We start from the raw sequence: 20,496 nt of genomic DNA, 5'->3' as shown, positions 1-20,496 counted from the left end.
CAGGGAAATAAAAAATATCCCTTTGCACCGATTCAGTTCTACCCAGCTTCTGGCCGTTGGACCCACACACACAGAAGTAAGCAGTAACTTTCCCACAGGCCCCTGCTTGGGGTTGTGCCTAAAGTAACAGAAGACTAGTCGTTCATGCACTTTTAATGGTGATTTTCAAGATTTCTTTAATTTCTACTTTGTGTCTTTTTAACTTTTCATTTGAGAATTTTAAAATATAATGAATAAAGTAGCCGTTCTTGCCGTCATATATAGAAGCTTAATTTCCTGCAATTTTTTATCCCCAAATTGATTTCTTAGTGCATTTGACAGTGCAGTATTACCTTACTGGGTACAAACAAAATCCCCTTTAAATGACTCATAGATAGCTAGTTATCGGATTTATATACGCAACTTACTCTGCTAAAAACAGAATAGGAAAACACTATTTGACTTTAAGGACAGCTTTTTATTTTCTTGAGTGAAACCAAGTTCTTTTAAAAGAGTCGGAATTATCATAACTCTTTTGTAGTCCTAAAAAGTAATTAGATTTAGCAATGTAAATTGAGAAGTAGTTAAAGTGACTGTACAAATTCAAGTTTTATTGAATGTCAGCCAGAATTGCTTAAAGATGTCTTGTCTGTGTGCCGTTTGACAAAACACTGCTCTTTTTTATGATATGCAACCTTCATACCTACCTTTTTCATACTGATTTCGGGCCAAATTCTGATGAACGCTTCCTCGTGATAATGGGTACGTTACTCCAAGAGTTGTCTCACTGACTTCAGTGCCACCACTTGTGGAGTAAGGAACTATTCAATGCAAGTAATGGCATCAGAATTTGAGCCTTAGCTTTTAACTTTCTTAGAGCAAAAAGTACTATAGCTTCTGAAGTAATGATTGTCTCATCTTTTCTGTTAGTAGACTTGTTCATTCCCTAACTGATGTTTATGAGTAGTCTGGGATATTGGAAAATCTCTTTGCCTTTTGCTCAGACAACAAAAATAAAACGCAGCAAAATGAGAGAACTTCTTGCATGCAGTCATCTTAAACTTCTGGGGTGAAATCCTGGCCCGGATGAAGTCAGTGGGAGTGTTTTCATTGACTTCAGTGTGACACGATTTCATGCCTCAAATATGAGTGTTCAGGACGCTATAAACCTTGTTGGGAAAGAAATAATTTCTAGCACAATCCTGAAGCACCCGGTGGAAGATCAAAAAAATTCTTCAGCCATAATCAGCATTATGGTTAGTTGATTAAAAAAAAGAGGATTGAGTCCCAGCTTCCTAATGACATTGGATGGAACGCTCAGGAATTTCTCCACTTTTAGGTAACCTTATGGTCAAGGCACTGGACTGATACTCAAAAGACCGTGGTTCAATTCCTGGGTTTGCCACAATTTGCCTGAATGACCTTGGACAGGAAACTTTATCTGTCTGTGCCTTAGTTTCCCATCTGTAAAATGGAGATAGGTCTTCCCTAGCTCACATGGATGCTGTGAGGATGAATTCATTAGTTTTAGGGTCACATTCAGATATACAGTGATGGGGTCCACAGAAGTACCTAGATTGATCCAATTACTATGAATGCATTGAAATTTGCATTGAACCTAAGGAAAACTTTGGTCAAAACATGGCACTTATTTTGGGCAAGGAACTCTATAGAGAAGCACTAAATTTACAAAAGCAATTGAAAATTTTAGAGGGATTTGAAGGTTGCAGGCCGATGACGTTACTGTCTCACTCTCAGTGGAAGTCTGGCATTTGTGTGGTTTTGTGTGGTTCTAGTTCTTTGTTATTAATTAGGACACAATTGAAAAATGATTCAGAGAAGCTATGAAATCTTTGTTACTTAGTTAGATTGACTGATCTCAAACACTGAACCTTAAACAGTTAGAAAAGGCTGATGGAACCTAATCCTGATTTTGTTCCTTCTCTTTTAGTATTTACAATTGAAGATCCAGGTTTTTGTCCCAAATACATATTTGCAAAGAGAAGTTGTTACACTTCATTGCATCACAGTGCATGTGACAGGAAAATCATGGAGGACTGGACAGTTGGATTCAGAATTTTGAATATTTTTAAACCACCTGCACTTCCAGCCAGTCAGCTCAACATTAACTAGACATTTTCTGGCACTTTTCAGATTGGTTTGGTTGTAATTTTGTAATATGTTAGCTGATGAGAAAGCAAACATTGGTAAAAGTGTTTTTGTATTGAAGGGCAGATACAAAACACTAGTAGGCCTAACTAATTAGCTGTATGGGACTCTTATGTGTTCTTACATTTTAGTAACAGAATCACAAGCTTTTCATTTTGGATATATATGTTTTTTATGTTTGAAGATTAAATATGCTTAAAAAGTGAGTCTCAAATTGTGTCTCATTTCATAAAACCTTTGTGAATCCCCACTGGCATTTCAAGTCTTCCTTTTATAAAACAATCTTTTCTACTGGAAACCGGTGATGAATGTTTTAAGATACAGCAAGAAAATTAATAGGGGGGCGATTTGCCATCCTCCTCAGTTACTTGTGCCACTGACAACCTGTATGACAAGTCCTACAGTACCTTGTTTTCCAGGTATATTAAATTGTGTTTTCCTTTGGAATAATTTTGCCTCTAACAATTTATTATTTTTTAAAGACATTTTGAAACTATTGAATGAAAGCGATAGTGTTGATACAGGGTAGAATAGCACAATTCTTTCACAATTTACCACTGTTTGTAGGGGAGAGCACTGTAAAGTTACAGAATTGCTAGGAACAGGTTATCTGTAGATACTCGTGAGAATATGTATTTTTCAGTGGCAGACTTTTCAACTTAATTCACTCAGAAGGTATTTTAGCTTCTTAGCATGTTTCTGTAATGTGTAATATGAACATTTTTTTTAACCCATGTCTTATATGGAATTTACCATAACAAAATATTAATTCTTCCCCGTTCCCATTTTTTCGCTCCTGCTAGGATGGTGGTCCAATTAGGCCAGGAGTAGCCATGACAGACCTTGCTACAGGGTTGTACACGTATGGAGCAATCATGGCCGGCCTGCTTCAAAGATATAAAACTGGGAAGGGACTTCACATTGACTGCAATCTATTGTCATCTCAGGTACGGGTTTAAAGAATGTTTTACTTAGCTTATTGATGTAGATTTACTTTTCTTACTGGTTTTTGTGCATTGGGCCAAATGACATTGAAAGCAATACTAGAGACAAATTTCCTAGTTTATATTTCTATAGTACTGGTTGAATTATTTTGATTGATGACTATTATTACTACAGCACTTCTGTCTGCCACGTAAATACCATCTTTTACTGAGGATCTCAAAGCACATTGAGGCTTGATTAATTAGTGTTTTTAATGTCCCTGTGATGTATGGATAAAAAACACAGCTGATGAAATCACCCTAGTATAGTGTGCTCTTAGCACTGGGGTTTATTTCTTCCAGAGAAGCTAAGGGCTGAATGCTCAAAAGGAGTTAGACTACTACCTTCTATTTAGGGTGCTAATTTCCATTGAAATGAATGGAAGTTAGAAGCCTAACTCCTTTTGAACATTCAGCTCTAAGTAACTTGCACAGGATCACCCTGAATGTCAGAGTCAGTATATAATCTGGGTATGTCTACACTGCAATTAAAACCCTGCAGCTGGACCATGCTAGCTGACTCAGGCTAACCAGGCTCAGGCTAAGGCGCTGTTTAGTTGCAGTGTAGAAAATTTAGGTTGTTAATTTCAAAGATAGCATTTGTTTCCTTGTATCTGTATCCTGAATAAAGGTCAAATCCTTAGGTCCTTACTCAGCAGAGCTCTCAGTTGGGTTCAGATGTGTATATTGTCTGAGTAAGTGCTTCAGAATTTGGCCTTAAATTAGCAATCCCAAAACAGACTGACAATGATAAATTTTGTTCCAACCTGACTCAGGCTAGAGTTTAGTATGGGAGTGGTGTGAGGAGCGCCAGGAGCTGGGTGTCCTGGTGCCACAGATCGGGTCCGAGGGCAACACCATAGTCACCCCGAGCGCCAGGGGCCTGCTGGAAAGGACCCTGAAGGCAGCCACCCACTCGCTGTACGTAGAAGCCCTGAAGCGCAAGCCGGACCAGGGAAAAGCCTTCGAACTGACCAGCAAGTGGGACGCCAGCAACCACTTCCTCGCCGGGGGCGGCTTCACCCGCTTCGCCGACTGGCGGTTCATCCACCGCGCCCGGCTCAACTGCGTCCCGCTCAACGGAGCCGTCCGCCACGGGAACCGAGACAAGCGTTGCAGGAAGTGCGGCTACTCCAACGAGACCCTGCCCCACGTCCTGTGCAGCTGCAAGCCCCACTCCAGAGCCTGGCAGCTGAGCCACAATGCCATCCAGAACCGCCTGGTGAAAGCCATCTCACCTAGCCTGGGGGAGGTCGCCGTGAACTGCGCCATCTCCGGTACCGACAGCCCGCTACGACCCGACGTGGTTGTCACCAACGAAACCCAGAAAAAGATCATCCTCCTCGACATTACGGTCCCTTTCGAGAACAGGACCCCGGCCTTCCGAGAAGCTCGAGCTCGGAAACTGGAAAAATACGCCCCACTGGCCGACACCCTGAGAGCGAAGGGCTACGAGGTGCAGCTGGTCGCCCTGATTGTCGGAGCCCTGGGCGCTTGGGACCCCTGCAATGAGCGTGTGCTGCGGACCTGCGGGATCGGTAGACGCTACGCACGACTCATGCGGCGCCTCATGGTCTCGGACACCATCCGATGGTCCAGGGACATCTATATCGAGCACATCACCGGCCACCGACAGTACCAGGAGGAGTGAGCCGGTACGACACTGTGCACACACTGTGGGAAAGAGACTGAGAGGCCTTCCCCATCGGACCGTATGAACTGGAACCGTAAGCTCGCTGAACATTAAACCCCACCAAATGAGGGTAGACCCATCCCCACCCCCGTATTCACTCACTATACCCAGCATACCGAAAGTAGCTGTTGTGTGGATAACTTACCCCATATCTCGATGTCTGTACTCTGACCGGTTAAACTTTTCCCCCAGTCGGGGAATTTGCAGATTATTATGTGATCCTTGCTCCACCAGTTCCTAAATCGCATTTTGCACCCCTTGATAATCTGTACCTTATCCCCTGACGACCAGAAACTCCTATGCTTGAACTCTGTACCGTTCCTTATTTCAACATTACCTCAAATAAAATTATTAATTCTTCTAGTGTGAAGGGAGCGATCGCTTCTCCTGGATGGCAAACCAAATGCATTCTTGAAGGACACTCTTACTAAAGTTGTTATGACCTTTATGGAGAGCTTTTTGCGTCCAACTGCTACACTTTCTGGCACCAAGCTAACATTGCAGCCTGCTTATACTTTTTCTTCCTTCCTTCAGCCTTGCCTTATTTAAAATACCCACCTTTCCATTCAACACAAACAGCAATTAAGGGTATGAAGTCAGAGGCAGGGCTACACTACGCCTGTAAGAGGACTTCTTTTTCATTCACTGTACTCAAGATTAAATGTGTGGGATCTTTATCTAAGAACATGAAGAATCAGAGCTATTTAAATACCTGAAATAATTTGAAAGTGCTGAAAAATAATATTTGGTTTGTTTTATCCCCCAAATCCGTACATTCTAACATTTAAGCTTCCATCATTATCCTCAGATGCCATTCTTATGCTTATCTTAAAGCCATGCAAGAGGCCTTCTTTTTCCCAGATCACCTTAATATTAAACTTTCTGCACAGATCTGTCAGTGCCGGTAACAAGGCAACATTGAACTGAAATTCAGCTGCCAATGAAAAAGACCCAAAGCCTGATATATAGCATGATGATCAGGAAGCATATTTTCTAATTTTAGCTCTTCTATGTATAGATGACAAATGTCTGCTTGTAAAATAGAATGTCATTGTGACCTAGCATCCTGTAAAAGAGTCCTGTCTCTCCTCCTCGATTCTGTCTCTCCTCCAAATTACACTGTAGCAGAGTAGTAGCTGATTATTAACTGGTGAAGATTTCTTTCCCTACAACAAAGCAAAATTCAAGGACTTTATTGAAGAAAGAAAGACAGGATGACTGCTAGGATGTACTTTTGCAGTGGGCACTAACTTTCTGTGGTCTCTCAGCTATAAACTTTTAACCCTTGGCATAAGATTCTTTTGAAAAAAATTTCCCCATAGATGATTTATAGTTGTCAACTCCAGACCTTTTAGCATCAGCATCTAAATAGTGTCCTTTAGCTGATGCTAGTAAATAAGAAGGAAGTGGGTTTTGGATTTGGTTCCAATTATGCAACTGCACTTATTCTTCTGTTGTGGCTTGAAAAAAAATCTCTTGGAAGTTTTAATATCCTTCCTGTATTTAATTGCAACCAGGCACACACACACACAAAATAAAAAAATAAAAATATACTGTAGCGAGCTAGTTTCTTTTGGACTAAAATACTGTAAGAAGTGTTCTACTTCTTTAACATTTAACAATTTTTATTATGTATTGTCTCAGATTCCACAGACAGGATAATGTGGTTAATATTGTTTATAATGTATGATTATCTCAAGTCACTTCTCTGCTTCTAATTACTGAGTTTCAGTTTATATTTGTTATAAAGATACACAATATATTCTCATAATTGTTAAATGACTAGAAAAATATAGCAAATTAGAAGACATTGTTTTCTTCACTCATATCTTTATTGGTAAATATGTTTTAAATTGCAGGATAGCTTATGGGATTAGCAGTGAGCTTTAGAAACTTTTGCCTTTTAGGTGTCCAGTTCGAATCCAGCCCACATTGATAGTGTTTAATGGTTGTTTATGTGAGATGATATAGTTGTCTCAGTTCAGGTCTTCAGGTATGACACAAACCACAACCATAACCGTAAACTGATGATGATAATACTTTTGTGTTTGAATAGTAACTTTCATTCTGTTATCTCCAAGCACTTAACAAAAGTGGTAAACATTATCCCCATTTTACAAATAGGGAAATTGAGACACAGAACGTTTGTGATGTGCCCCGGTCACATGGTATATATCAGTGGCAGAATTAAGAATGAAATCCAGGTCCCCTGACTCATTGCTTACTGCTATAACTCCTAGGCAATCCTTCCTCTGTACTAGGCCATGTTGTGTTGTCTGTGTGTTAATTGGAGAGATCATGGTTTGAATAGACATAGAGGATGAACCTATCCTGTCTAGAGGTGGTTACTGCTGGTGAGAGTTGAGGCACATTGGTAGGGCAGGATATAGGAATCTTACACAGTTATCCATGTTTTATCTAGCCTGTGGATGAACAAGGGAGTCTGTTTCCAAAGCTATTTAGCACCAGCGTTCCAAAGCACTAAATTCTCTCTGTCTTTTGCACATGATAAAAAAGTGTAGTGCACACACTACATGGAGAAATGTGTTTTCTCTTTCACTACGTGTCTTCGAGGTAGCAAAAACGAATGCTAAGTTATTTTAATTGTTCTAAAAAATATGGGTCAAATGCTACTGTTTGTTACAAGGGTATAACTTCTGAATCATTCCACTGAGTTTATCAGCATAAGAGGCAGCAGAATTTGGCACTGTATGCTTCTGCTTGAGCTATACAGATTTTTGAAAGAGCAATATTAATGTGTTTGAAAGAAGAGCTGAGTTTGGCCTCAGAGAGTACGTATGGTTTCTGCTATTTCGAATCATTAGTAATACATAAAGTCATTGGTAGATTATGCTCCACCTTGACCTTGGATTGAATGGATTCACTAGTTGTACTAATGATAGCTGAAGATTTATTATCTAGCTAAAGGAGGGAAGGAGAAACCCATCTTTTCTAAAAAGTATAGGAAACATATTAAAACATAGGAATATGCTAGAACAGGGAAAGGAGAGAGCTTGACGATGAAGATAGGCATTAGTTCCAGTCAATACAGTGAGATTACTATTTAGATCGGGGTCTCAAATTCAGTTTACCTTAGGGCCAGTGCCAGTCCTCAAATCCTCCCAGTGGGCCAATAATGTCACTGAAGATGGTGTTCACTCCACCTCCCAGCCCTTTTCCCACCCTTTTCCATCGCTCCGTTGGCCTCATGCCACCTTGGCTGACTCTGCCCAGTGACTAGTGATGCTGCCTCCATGGCTGACTCTGCCCAGCAACTAGTTATGGTATCTCTGTCCCTCTCCCCCAGCCAATGGGAGCTGCGGGGGGTGGGGGGTGGTGCTTGTGGCAGACAGCGTGGCTGCATGGGTCTCTCCTCTGCGGCTCCGCTGGCAACAGCAGGGATAGGGAACAGCTTGCAGGGAGTGGAGCTGCCTGAGGTGAATGACACGTTGCCGAGTGCAACCCCTGGGAGGGTCCCAGGAGCAGCAGTATGGAGCAACATTGGTGGGAGGGGCATGTAAATCTCTCCTCCCCTCCCCTCTGCCCCCCCACAGCCGGCAGCCATGAGGGCTGGATGAAAGAACTTTTAAAAAAAGTTTTTGCGGGCCACAGTGTGGAGGTTGTCGGGCCACAGATGGCCCGCATGCCAGGACTTTGAGACCCCTGATTTAGATGGTCTTTGAATTATGGACATGACTCTGGATATGAAACTGAAAGTTTTACTATGGTTTGTTACCAATGTACCAATTATCAGAATCACTTTATGGATTAGAAGAAAAAGTGCAACCTCCAAAACTGGAAAGTAAGAGTTCAGGCTAACAGATTAAAAGAAATGAAGAAGTGTGAGTAACCAACAGGGCAATAAACAGATTTTTAGTGCTCCCCTGATCCAAACTCCATGAGGTCAATGGGTCTTTCCATTGACTGGAGTGAGCTTTGAATAAGGCCCATAGGTCCTCTGTATGGTGTAGTAATTTATAGAAACAATAAGAGAACAGACTATAAGTTGATGGAGGAAGGTGACAAGGTTAAGTTACAGTAAGTGAGTAAAAGAACTGAATTGTGTGTGATGCCGAACTTCTGGAGGTCTAATAACCCCCACAAGCTTGTCCTACTGGAGATGCTGATGGAATGGGGGCAGCACTGGAATGGTGGTTATTATAGTAGTTCTGCAGCATCCATGTTGCTCTGATTAGAATATGCCCCATAGGAGTCATTTCAAGAGGGACGAAAGAAAAACATGATGCTGAAACTTCATGTTCTGATTACTTTGATCTGATGAAGTAATTACATAGTGACCATATGCCACTCTGCGTTTGTATTATTCTGTATTGCATTGTTTCCAGCACAGCAGTTAAATTATAAACTCCTCACAGACCTGCTGTTTGGTACAAATTCAGTTAAAGTACAATACTATATAAATAACAATGATCAGAATGTGTTACATGGTTAAAAACAAAATCAAACATGTGTACAAAAAAAAGACTAAAGTGTAGGTTGCAGTTCGTCATAAAAGAGCCTGAAGTTTTTGAAGGATTATTAACCAAATTGGACTCCTCTGATTAAAACTAGACTACAATTGTGTATCATTCCATTTCTTGTTGAATAACTTCAGCTGAAACTCCGTTCTGGATCTGTCTAAGAAAATCATTATTAAGTAGAGAACCATATACCTGCATTTTGTATTTATTCAAATTATTCATTAATTAATTAAAAATAATTTATCAAAAGTCTTTTAACTTTAGAGTAAAAAATCAGTTATATTTTTGGGTTCATTCATTTTCCAGTGCTGAGAGTCAAGAAATTTTGGGGCGAGCCAGAAATGCAAAATGAATCACCAGCAAGAAATGCCATATCTTGGCTCCAGGCATCCAGATGGTTAATACAAACCCATTTATTTCCCAAATCAAACAGAACTTTGGACCACATTTTTCTTTTGAGCTGTACACTTTGACACCTTAATAGATGAACCTCCGTTTGTGCTGAAGACAACATAAAGAGTTCAAAGAAGGCACAATGGATGAGTGAACGGTGGGTGCTCATTAATGTTGCAGAGACAAAGATGTAATCTAGCACTCTTAAAATGTGTCAGAGTAACAGCCGTGTTAGTCTGTATTCGCAAAAAGAAAAGGAGTACTTGTGGCACCTTAGAGACTAACCAATTTATTTGAGCATGAGCTTTCGTGAGCTACAGCTCACTTCATCGGATGCATATCGTGGAAACTGCAGCAGACTTTATATACACACAGAGAATATGAAACAATACCTCCTCCCACCCCACTGTCCTGCTGGTAATAGCTTATCTAAAGTGATCATCAAATCCAGGTGCTGGAAACGGCCCAACTTGATATTACTGATATATTGCCAATATTTTAATGGGAAGATCCCCTTTAACATCTGACAGTCAAACACAGCCCATTTCCACTTCCAGAACAGATCTGGTCATCAGATGACTGTAGTGTCCGAGTGGTTTCTAACTTTGCTTTTTATTGCTAGGGATGATTGTTTCCAAATAGGACATTTATTTCTGAAGAGGATGCTGAACACCCCCAGTTCCGACCAATGTTAATGGCATTGGCTACATTAGGATATTTTCCCTAAAAAATTCCTACTGTTGCTACATCATCCAGCTCATCTGGTGGAAGCAACAGTGGGAGTCCTCAAGTAGGCAAGGCCCCAGGCAGCTACCAGCATTTTAAACACTGTGGTGTGTGGACATACTCTGACCTGGGCTGAATGATATCGTATTTAAGAGACTGATGGCCATCAGAAGCTCTGCATGAATAACTACACACACGGTTGCTATGGCCAGTGGAGAAGCAGCTGTGACAGCAATGATGGGAAATTCTAGCACCCCGCTGCCCCAACCCTTGTACGCTCAGCACCGTGCAAGAGGTGCATAGCCGTTTATAGGACAGAGACCTAAGAGTTCTTCTGTTCCTGCTGCTTTTTCCTAACCTGAAAGCACAAACCTCTGGCAGAACTGTTAGTTGTGGCAAAGGTGTGATAGTCTTCTCAAGGAGAGGGTGAGAATAATAAGCAGGTGCAGATGAATTCTTAAGAACTGTTTTCATGCAAATACCAGTAATAAAAAGTGCGAGGATTAAAAAAATAAAGTGGTTAAAGTTTTCAAAAGCATCTAAGTGACTTAATAGCCTAACTCCCATTTTCAGAAGTGACTTAGGGTATATCTGCACAGCTGGCCTGTCTCAGCTGGCTTGAGCTTGTGGGCCTGGGCTGTTGGGCTGTAAAATTGTGGTGTAGATACTTGGGCTGGTTCCCCTGCTCTGCCAAGAGGAGGGTCCCAGAGCCTGGGCTCCAGCCCGAGTCTGAATGTCTATCTACTTCTATTTCAGAGCAGATCAAAACTAGGGAACTTCTAGTATACAGCAGCAGAATCTACATGGACAGTTAGCATTCAGCAGGCTAGTGAGAAGTAGATTTACACCCTACCTTGTCATGTATTGGTTGTGTAGACAAGCCCTAAAAAAGCCTAGACAGTCAATAGGATGCAGGCTTCTAAATCACTTTGGCACTTTTTTGAAAATTTTACCCGGAGTGTGTATTTTATACAGTAAATGGCATTGTTTCTAAACAGGACCAAAACTGAAAGGGGCCCTACCGCAGTTTCCATTTGTGTGTGTGGAACTTGGCATGGAAAAATACCTTTGTAAGATCTGGGCAGGGTCTGTCTTGATTATGTGTGTGGCACAGCACCTAGTACAGTGGGGCCCTAATCCCTGCCTGGAGCCTTCAGGCAATACTTTAATGCGAGCGATACTACTATTAATATGTGTTTTAACGCCAGTGCTTGCACACGATAAAATTTTCGTGAACAGAATCTCTTTGTCTGAGTCTTGCATTAATAGATTCTGTTACCTGTGTGCTCAACTGTTAAAGTGTCAAATTCAGGCACTCCTGTGTGCTCATGTTAGTGCTCTAGAAATATACTTGTAGGTGTTTGCACACACAGCTGTATCATGTGAAAGAAATGACAGATTTCAGAGTAACAGCCGTGTTAGTCTGTGTTCGCAAAAAGAAAAGGAGTACTTGTGGCACTTGTTTGCAAATTGGATACAATTAACTTAGGCTTGAATAGAGACTGGGAGTGACTAAGTCATTATGCAAGATAACCAATTTCCCCTTGTCCCCCCCCCCCCATTCCTCCGACGTTCTTGTTAAACCCTGGATTTGTGCTGGAAATGGCCCACCTTGATTATCATACACATTGTAAGGACAGTGATCACTTTAAATAAGCTATTACCAGCAGGAGAGTGAGGTGGGGGGAGAGAAAACCTTTTGTAGTGGTAAACACCCATTTTTTCATGGTTTGTATGTATAAGAACATCTTCTGTATTTTCCACAGTATGCATCTGATGAAGTGAGCTGTAGCTCACGAAAGCTTATGCTCAGATAAATTGGTTAGTCTCTAAGGTGCCACAAGTACTCCTTTTCTTTTTGTGAAAGAAATGGAATCCACATTTTGAAAATTTAGCCCACGTTATTTTCTAAATTGTCAGTGGCACACAATAAGCTGCTTTTAAAAACAGTCCAAAGAATAGAAAATAAGACCCAGCATAAAAGTTCTAATCATGTTCTGTTGACAAGAACAACTTCTGATAAGAAAACACTTTTTATATTCAGTAAAATAGCTATTTGAATATAAACTGAACAAGAAAAAATTCTTATGCAGAGTTAAACATTTGACTTGCATTTGGCGAAACTATAAAAATGAACGCAGGAACGTTGATGATATTTTTACTGGTGGCTTTTCTATCCTAAACAGAAGCAATCTTGAACAAATTATTGTAGGTGGAGAAGATAGCACCACAGATAACTAAGGCTGCATACCACTTTCCATTTTAAGACCCTGTTTTCAGATGCTTATAGCTTTGCCAGTCTTCAACAGTTTTGGCAGAAATTTTCCATGCCACTGGCGGAACAATTATTTATTTATTTATTTATTCTTTCGTTTCTTTTTCTTTCTTTCAATTTCAGCTAAAATGGTTGAGCTGTTTTCAGGAATGAGGCTAGCGAAAAATACATTGTTTCGCCTTCTGAAAAGAATGATTACATCTGTTTGATTGCTTTTGAGCAAGGACTTGAAATTTGGCAGGAGGGTCGGCCTGGTGTCAGGGATTTGCCTTTTGGGAGGATCAGAGGGAGACAGGAGTAGGTAAGGGGAAATGGGGGGGGAGCGGGGGGGAAGGGCAGGGAGAGGAGTCAGGAGCTGGTTCCTGGGTAGTATGGTAGATAGGAGCAGAGAAGGAAAGGGCTGAAGGGGTGGAGGGCAAGAAATGCGGAGGTGGGGTAGTCAGGGATGCCCGAGGCCACATATTGAATGAGATGGATAAAAGGAAATATTGAGTAAGTACCCATTCACTGAATGAGACAGCGATCCCGTTGAAAAAAATAGTATGTGGCTGTGTAATTAAAACTGTATCATAATGCTTATGCACAAGGTGGCCAATTTAGGATTGTACTGGCAACCTTAGTTCTGGCATTTCCTAACTTTCCAGTGCTTGAGTTTGCAACCTTAATAATGTTCTCTTAAGGCAGGGTTTTTAAATGTTATTTAGGATATTGAGTGCATACCTGTGACTTATTTAAGCCACCCAGTGGTGGCTCTGTTGCTCCTTAATCTTCATTTAAAAAAAAAAAAAGCATGTAAAATTGAATTTACCTTAGTTTTAGATAGAGCTCATTGGAAAGAAATCAGTTCTGATTTATTTCATGAAACTGAGCAGTCTTGTCAAACAGGGAACCAGAAATCAGCACAATAATATAATTATGTAACAAAAAATTATGGTTTATGTAACTTTCAGATTTCAAAAAGAGTTTGAAGCTAGGACTGACGACCAACCTGGACGTATCATATCGTGCTTATGTATCAGGTGCTGAGTGGACCCCTCCATTTGGTGACGCAACTGAATAAATAAAAGGAAGATCAATTCTGACTTTACATTTCTTTGAGGTGTTGCTGTTTTTACAGCCTTACGTTGAAATCTGTATTTGGCTATATACATTTTTTTATTTAGTTGTAACTTTTGTATTTTAATTTTTTAAACTTTTCTTGGAAACAAAGTTAAGTACTGTCTCATAGAAGATAGAGATGAAAAAGACCTTTTAGGTCCCCAGTTACTTTCCCTGTCAAAGTTTGTTCCCTGTATAGCACATTTTCTAATACTTTGTCCAGTCTAGTTTTAAATGGGACTGTCAATAGGACTGCCTAATTCCCTTAATCTCATTTGAAGATCCCAACGAGACTGAATGAATTTTTTGAGTTCTATTTTATCAAGCTGCGGAATGGATATCCCTTGAGACCAAAATCCTTTATGCATAGAACAGGTACTGTACAGGTATCAGCACTGCAAGTTTCCATTCTCCTGCCCCTCCAGTTTTCCCAATGCTATGTTCTGGAAGGACAGTCTGAAGGGTTGAGAGGCCAGCTCAGTCTCCATACCACTAAAGCTCTTGATCTCTGCAGAGATAGCTGGCAGTGCTGCCAATTTTGAGGGTGCTTTTTATGATGTAAGCTCCTTTTCAGTAAGAACTGGACTGAGCCCACTAACTGATTTCACACAGGTTGCCAAGCAGTCATTAGGTGGCAACAGCTTTCAGTCACCTCCAACCTGCCTCAAACCCTTTTATTTCTTTTGGGATAGTTTTCATTATGGCTTGTGAATTCCCAGTAGCGTCTTCTAGATTTATTGGTATCCAGATTGATCGAGAGGTAAAATTTCCTCTTACCTGTACAAGTGGTAGCTCAGTGGTTTGAGCATTGGCCTGCTAAACCCAAGATTGTGAGTTCAATCCTTGAGGGGGCCATTTGGGATCTGGGGCAAATATTGGGGATTGGTCCTGCTTTGAGCAGGGGATTGGACTAGATGACCTCCTGAGGTCCCTTCCAACCCTGGTATTCTATGATTCTATGAAGTGTCAGTTATATTTTTATTAGAGCGGTTGAAAAACAGCCAAAACAAAACAACAATAATAATTAAAAAAACCTTGCAACATTTTGTCACTTTTTTGTTGAAAATTTTCTTCAAAGATTTTCTACAAGTTTGGGGGGGGGGAGGGGGTTTTTAAATGGACAAATGAGAATTAGACATCCAACTCCCTTTGACTTTTAAAGAGGGCTAACTACCTTTTGTGCCTTTTGAAAAATGCCCCCTTATTCTTTACGCTATTATATCTAGATATGGTCTAATCAGTGTTAATGAGCTTACCATCTTGAGAAGACTGCCTCTGTGGTGGGGACTATTTCTTATTTGCAGGAGGCAATTCAGTGCTTAAATTTATCAGCCTTGCAGTGTGGATAAGTGAACATGAACTGGATATCCTTATTATGAGAAATGTGCCTAATAGGCAAGAATACATTCCTCCTTTAAAGTAATATGACCGTATTAAGCAGGTGTACTGTACCTGTAAGCAGTGGAATGAAAGCAAACTTTCAAAGGTCTTCCTCCTGCTCTCACTGAATTCAGTGGCAAAAACTCCCATTGACTTAAGTGGGTTCAGGATCTGCTAGGTGAATTTTTTTTTTTTTAATGTACTGACCAAAGGAATCTTTTTTTGCACAACTAAGCACAACTGAGACTCAGAAAAGGGATAAGAGAAAGGAATGAACTTTCCCTCCTTCACACCGCCCTCCCCAGAAGAATCAAGCCTGTATGTTAGCTTACCGGGTTCAAGGCCCATTATTGCAGCATGTAGTGGGGAAAAACACCCTGATGATCAATAAAACACTAATGATCAGATCTTTGGATGGTGTAAATCAGTGTACCACCTTTGAGTTCAGTGCAGCTATGTTGATTTGCACTGGCTGAGGGTCAGGCCCTTAATTGGACGGTTTTTAGTAGCCTTTCAGGAAGTGAGAGGAAGATACTTTTTCACAGAGCAATAAAGTAAAGGCATAAGCAGAGTCACTAGCATTTTTGCACTGCAACACAAGGAAACAATTCAGGGCTTTTGTTCTACAATGCTATAAATTAAAAACTGAGTATTCTATAAGCAGGTTTCACAGTATGTTGTAAAAGGATATCTATGCTGCACATAGGGAAGTGCCTTAAAACTTATAAGGCATTATATAGATTTTTGTATCTTGTATCAAAGTTTCTATAAAGCAGCTTACATTTTCCCCCAACAAATCCAAAGGCAGAGAGGAAATAAAATTAACTTGGATATGAATCAAAGCCTGATAAGGAAGTATGAAAATAAAATAGACACTACTTTGGAAGGATAAGAAAGGAAACAGTCTAACTGAAAATGTTGTTTTTTCATCTTTCTGCTTACTCATCACATTTTTCTGTTTTTCCTGCCCACTTATTGAGCTTACACATAAATGATTGATTGAGTCAGTGAACTCATTGTAATACATTTTGTTTGATGTGCTGTCTTAAAAAAATATCTTTTGAAACTCTGTCTCTTTTCGCTGTCTGCTCTTACCTTCTGGCATTTGGTATCCAGTTTCCTCATCTGTCTGATTGTCTCTGTCTGAATATAGTTTTTCAAACCTTAATGTAGCTCTTTTTTTCCCCTGGTTTAGGTAGGTATGTAAAGTAAACATATGATTTGACCATCATCAGTAATTTGGCAAAGGAATGTAAATGTGTGTGTTCCCTTCGCTGAGTTTAAAAAAAAATAGTCTCTGTATAGACACTTGATAATATACATTTACAGTAGGTACATCTGCCTGTGCAGGCAAATGAATACAGTGATTACTTTATCATTGAATTACATCTAGTTTAGTGTTTACAGGTACAGAAGTTGCTCTTCTGGGTTTGTTCCTTATTAAAATTAAAACAGGCCTGTAGTGTTTTAAGAAAATAGCTTTAAGTACAGACTAAACAAAAATACTTAATAATAATAAGATAGATAGATAGATAATAGATAAAGTACACAAAATACTTAAACAACATATGGTAAAGGTAATGACAGTAGTATAGCGTTTATACAAAACACATAAAACTGAAAGTTAAAATGTATGGAAATGTAGAGTTAAGGTAATTTTAAATAATTATTCCATTACGCTTACAGTTCATCATTTGGCTAACAATAATATAGATGAGGAAATCCACTTTATGTACTTATTAACAGCCTTAACTTTGATCAACAAGATAAATGGGTATACTGTTCCAGCCTAATTATGTGCTTTACATAAATCATATGTTAGCCATGTATATTCTGAAAGACTTTGTGAGTATGTCTTGTTGGTCATAGTTAAGTATGCAAGAGAGAGAGAGAGAGATGAAGAAAAGCCAGACAGCCTGGGGACCATGCAAAGCATCGCAGCTTCACAAGCTGTTGGAAGGCCTGACCTATGAGGAAAGGTTAAAAAAAATGTGCATGTTCAGTCTTAAGAAAAGGAGAATATGGGGGATCGGGACCTGCTAACGATCTTCAAATATGTTAGGGGCTGTTATGAAGAGGATGGGGATCAGTTGTTCTCCTTGTCCACCAAAGGCAGGATAGGAGGTAATGGGCTTAATCTGCAGCAATGGAGATTAACATTAGATAGTCGGAGAAACTTTCGACTATAAGGGGAGTTAAGCTCTGGAATTGGTTTTGAAGGGAGGTTGTGGAATCCCCATCACTGAAGGCTTTTGAGAACAGGTTAGAGGGCCGGCTGTAGGTGAAAATGGCACCCTGGGCAAACTTGTATTTTGGCACCCCAGCCCCCCATTGCCCTTGGCCCCCAAAGCTCCCCAGGTTCCCCAACCCCTTCACCCCCCTCCTTCACCCCAACTCCTGCACTGTACCCCCTTTGCCCCAATCCCTGAACTTCCCTCCTGTACCCCTAAGCTCTGTCCCCTCCTGTGCCTCTAACCCCTACACTGTACCCCCTGTGCCCTAACCCCTACACTGTATAGAATCATAGACTTTAAGGGCAGAAGGGGTCATTATGATCGTCTAGTCTGACCACCTGCACAACGCAGGCCATGGAATCTCACCCACCAACTCCTGTTACAAACCCCTAACTTATGTCTGAGCTATTGAAGTCCTCAAATCATGGTTTAAAGACTTCAAGCTGCAGAGAATCCTCCAGCAAGTGACCTGTGCCCCACGCTGCAGAGGAAGGCGAAAAACCCGCAGGGCTTCTGCCAATCTACCCTGGGGTAAAATTCCTTCCCAACCCCAAATTTGGTGATCAGCTAAACCCTGAGCATGTGGGCAAGACTCACCAGCCAGACACCCAGGAAAGAATTCTCTGTAGTAACTCAGATCCCACCCTATCTAACATCCCATCACAGGCCAATGGGCATATCTTACCGCTAGTAGTCGAAGATCAGTTAATTACCAAATTAGACTCTCCCATCATCTCATCTCCTCCATAAACTTATCAAACTTTGTCTTGAAGCCAGATATGTCTTTTGCCCCCACTGCACCCCTTGGAAGGCTGTTCCAGAACTTCACTCCTCTGAAGGTTAGAAACCTTCGTCTAATTTCAAGTCTAAACTTCCTGATGGCCAGTTTATATCCATTTGTTCTTGTGTCCACATTGGTACTGAGCTTAAATAATTCTTCTCCCTCCATGGTATTTATCCCTCTGATATATTTATAGATAGCAATCATATCTCCTCTCAGCCTTCTTTTGGTTAGGCTAAATAAGCCAAGCTCATTGAGTCTCCTTTCATAAAACAGGTTTTCCATTCCTCAGATTATCCTATTAGCCCTTCTCTGTACCTGTTCCAGTTTAAATTAATCTTTCTTAAACATGGGAGACCAGAACTGCACACAATATTCCAGATGAGGTCTCACCAGTGCCTTGTATAATGGTACTAACACCTCCTTATCTCCACTGGAAATACCTCGCCTGATGCATCCCAAGACCGCATTAGGTTTTTCACGGCTATATCACATTGGCGGCTCATAGTCATCCTGTGATCAACCAATACTCCGAGGTCCTTCTCCTCCTCTGTTACTTCCAAGTAATGCGTCCCCAGTTTATAACATAAATTCTTGTTATTAATCCCTAACTAATCTCACCTTGCACTTTTCACTATTAAATTTCATCCTATTACTATTACTCCAGTACCCCCTATGCCCTAATCCCTACACTGTGGCCCTTGCACCCCAACTGCTGCACTCCCTGCCTGTGCCCACATAGGGAAACTGATGTGGATGCATGGAGCAGCTGGCATTGCTGCTCGCTCGCGTGCTCCAGGGCTGCTGCTCCATTCACCCCTAGGGGGCTGTGAGGTGGGGAGTGAGAAGCGATGTCAGGACTCCCTGCATCCCGGTCACTTTCCCCACCTGGGCTGCGTATGGGGAGGATAGCAGAGCAGCGGCTCCTGATGTTCGCCTCACAGCATAGCCCAGCTGGGGAAAGTGACCTGGACACATGGAGTGGTTGGTGTTGCTCCTTGATCCCTCTCTCACAGCCCCCTAGTGGGGTGCGGAGGAATGTGGGGGGGAAGCAGTATCTGTGTATTGCCACTTGCCCCTCCCCACCCCCATTTCTCCATCAGGATGAAGCAGACAGAAAAAAGCAGGAAGTGGGCACCCCCCACCCCCCATGGCACTTCCCTGCCAGCCAGGAGTAGTTTCTGACTTTATACCAGCAGTGAGCACTTCTGTGCTGTCGCATGGCGCCCTCTTGACCATGGCGCTCCTGGGCGGTTATCCAGGTGGCCCACCCCTAAGGCCAGCCCTGACACCTGTCAAGGATGGTCTGGGTGTACTTGATCCTGCCTCAGGATGAGGGGTGGGAATTGATGGCCTCTCAAGGGCCTTTCCAGCCCCACATTTCTACGATTCTAAGAGAGGAGTAGCTTTTAAGTCTAATGAATTTGTTAAAGATATTTGATTGAAGTTGCAAAGTGGCTATGAGCTGACGCAGTTAAACACTTCACATTTATTACATAAGACATAAAGCACTGAAGAGCTAAATTGGATGTGTTCTAAGACAACGTTATTTGTATAATCATGAAACTTTCAACTAGGATTTTCAAAGGGGCCTCGGGGAGTTAGGTGCCCAACTCATACGGAAAGTCAATGGGAGATGAGCACCTAACTCCCATAGGCCCCATTTGAAAATCCCAGTCTCAAGTAATTCAAGCCCCGACTGAGCAAGGTATTTGGGCATTTGTGCAACTTTAACCCTAAAAATAGCTTGAGTTCAGTGGGATTATTCATGTGTTAAAAAATATGCATGTGCTTAAGTACCTTGCTGAATCGGGGCCTCAGCTGGTGTGGGGGCAAGGTCTAGCTCCAAGTGCATTGAGGCTCTACTAAGCTGCACAGGGTTCCTGCCTCCCCCTTGGACTCGTTGCCTGTTGTTGCTGACACAAACGTCTTTGCCCAGCAGCTTTGCTGGTGGAGATCCAGTCAGTACTGAGGAAGATTGTCAATAATCCTTCTTGTGTTTTATATTTCTTTTTCTTCTCTACTGTAGTGAGCACAAGTGCCTGTGGACATGAATGAGTGTGAATTTGCTAGTGCTAGAACAGTTGTATTAATCTGTTAGCATCATAGAATTGCAGGTCTGGAAGGGACCCTCAAGAGGTTCTTCTAGTCCAGTTCTCTGCACTTATGGCAGGACTAAGTATTATCTAGACCATCCCTGACATCCCTAACCTGCTCTTAATCTCCAATGATGGAGATTCCACAACCCCCCTAGGTAATTTATTCCAGTTCTGAACTACCTTGACTACCATTAGGAAGTTTTTC

At 41.3% G+C, this 20,496-nt stretch overlaps 1 protein-coding gene across 7 annotated transcripts in view; it reads left to right on the top strand.

The window, feature by feature from the left end:
• The window catches only part of SUGCT (succinyl-CoA:glutarate-CoA transferase), a 492,696-nt gene that overhangs the window by 88,511 nt on the left and 383,689 nt on the right, over nt 1-20,496 (top strand). For all 7 annotated transcript variants that reach the window (XR_012157441.2, XM_073332837.2, XM_073332839.2 and 4 more), the window contains one exon: nt 2,952-3,095. Coding sequence is in view for 6 of the 7 variants with exons in the window: in XM_073332837.2 (XP_073188938.1) it covers nt 2,952-3,095 (144 nt within the window). In the remaining variant the exon portion in view is untranslated. The remainder of the gene's footprint in view (nt 1-2,951; nt 3,096-20,496) is intronic.

Source organism: Lepidochelys kempii, chromosome 2 (genome assembly GCF_965140285.1).
Source record: "Lepidochelys kempii isolate rLepKem1 chromosome 2, rLepKem1.hap1, whole genome shotgun sequence".
Classification (NCBI taxonomy): Eukaryota; Metazoa; Chordata; order Testudines; family Cheloniidae; genus Lepidochelys; species Lepidochelys kempii.
The sequence above is the reverse complement of the archived record's forward strand: the minus strand, read 5'-3'. Positions and strand labels throughout refer to the sequence as shown.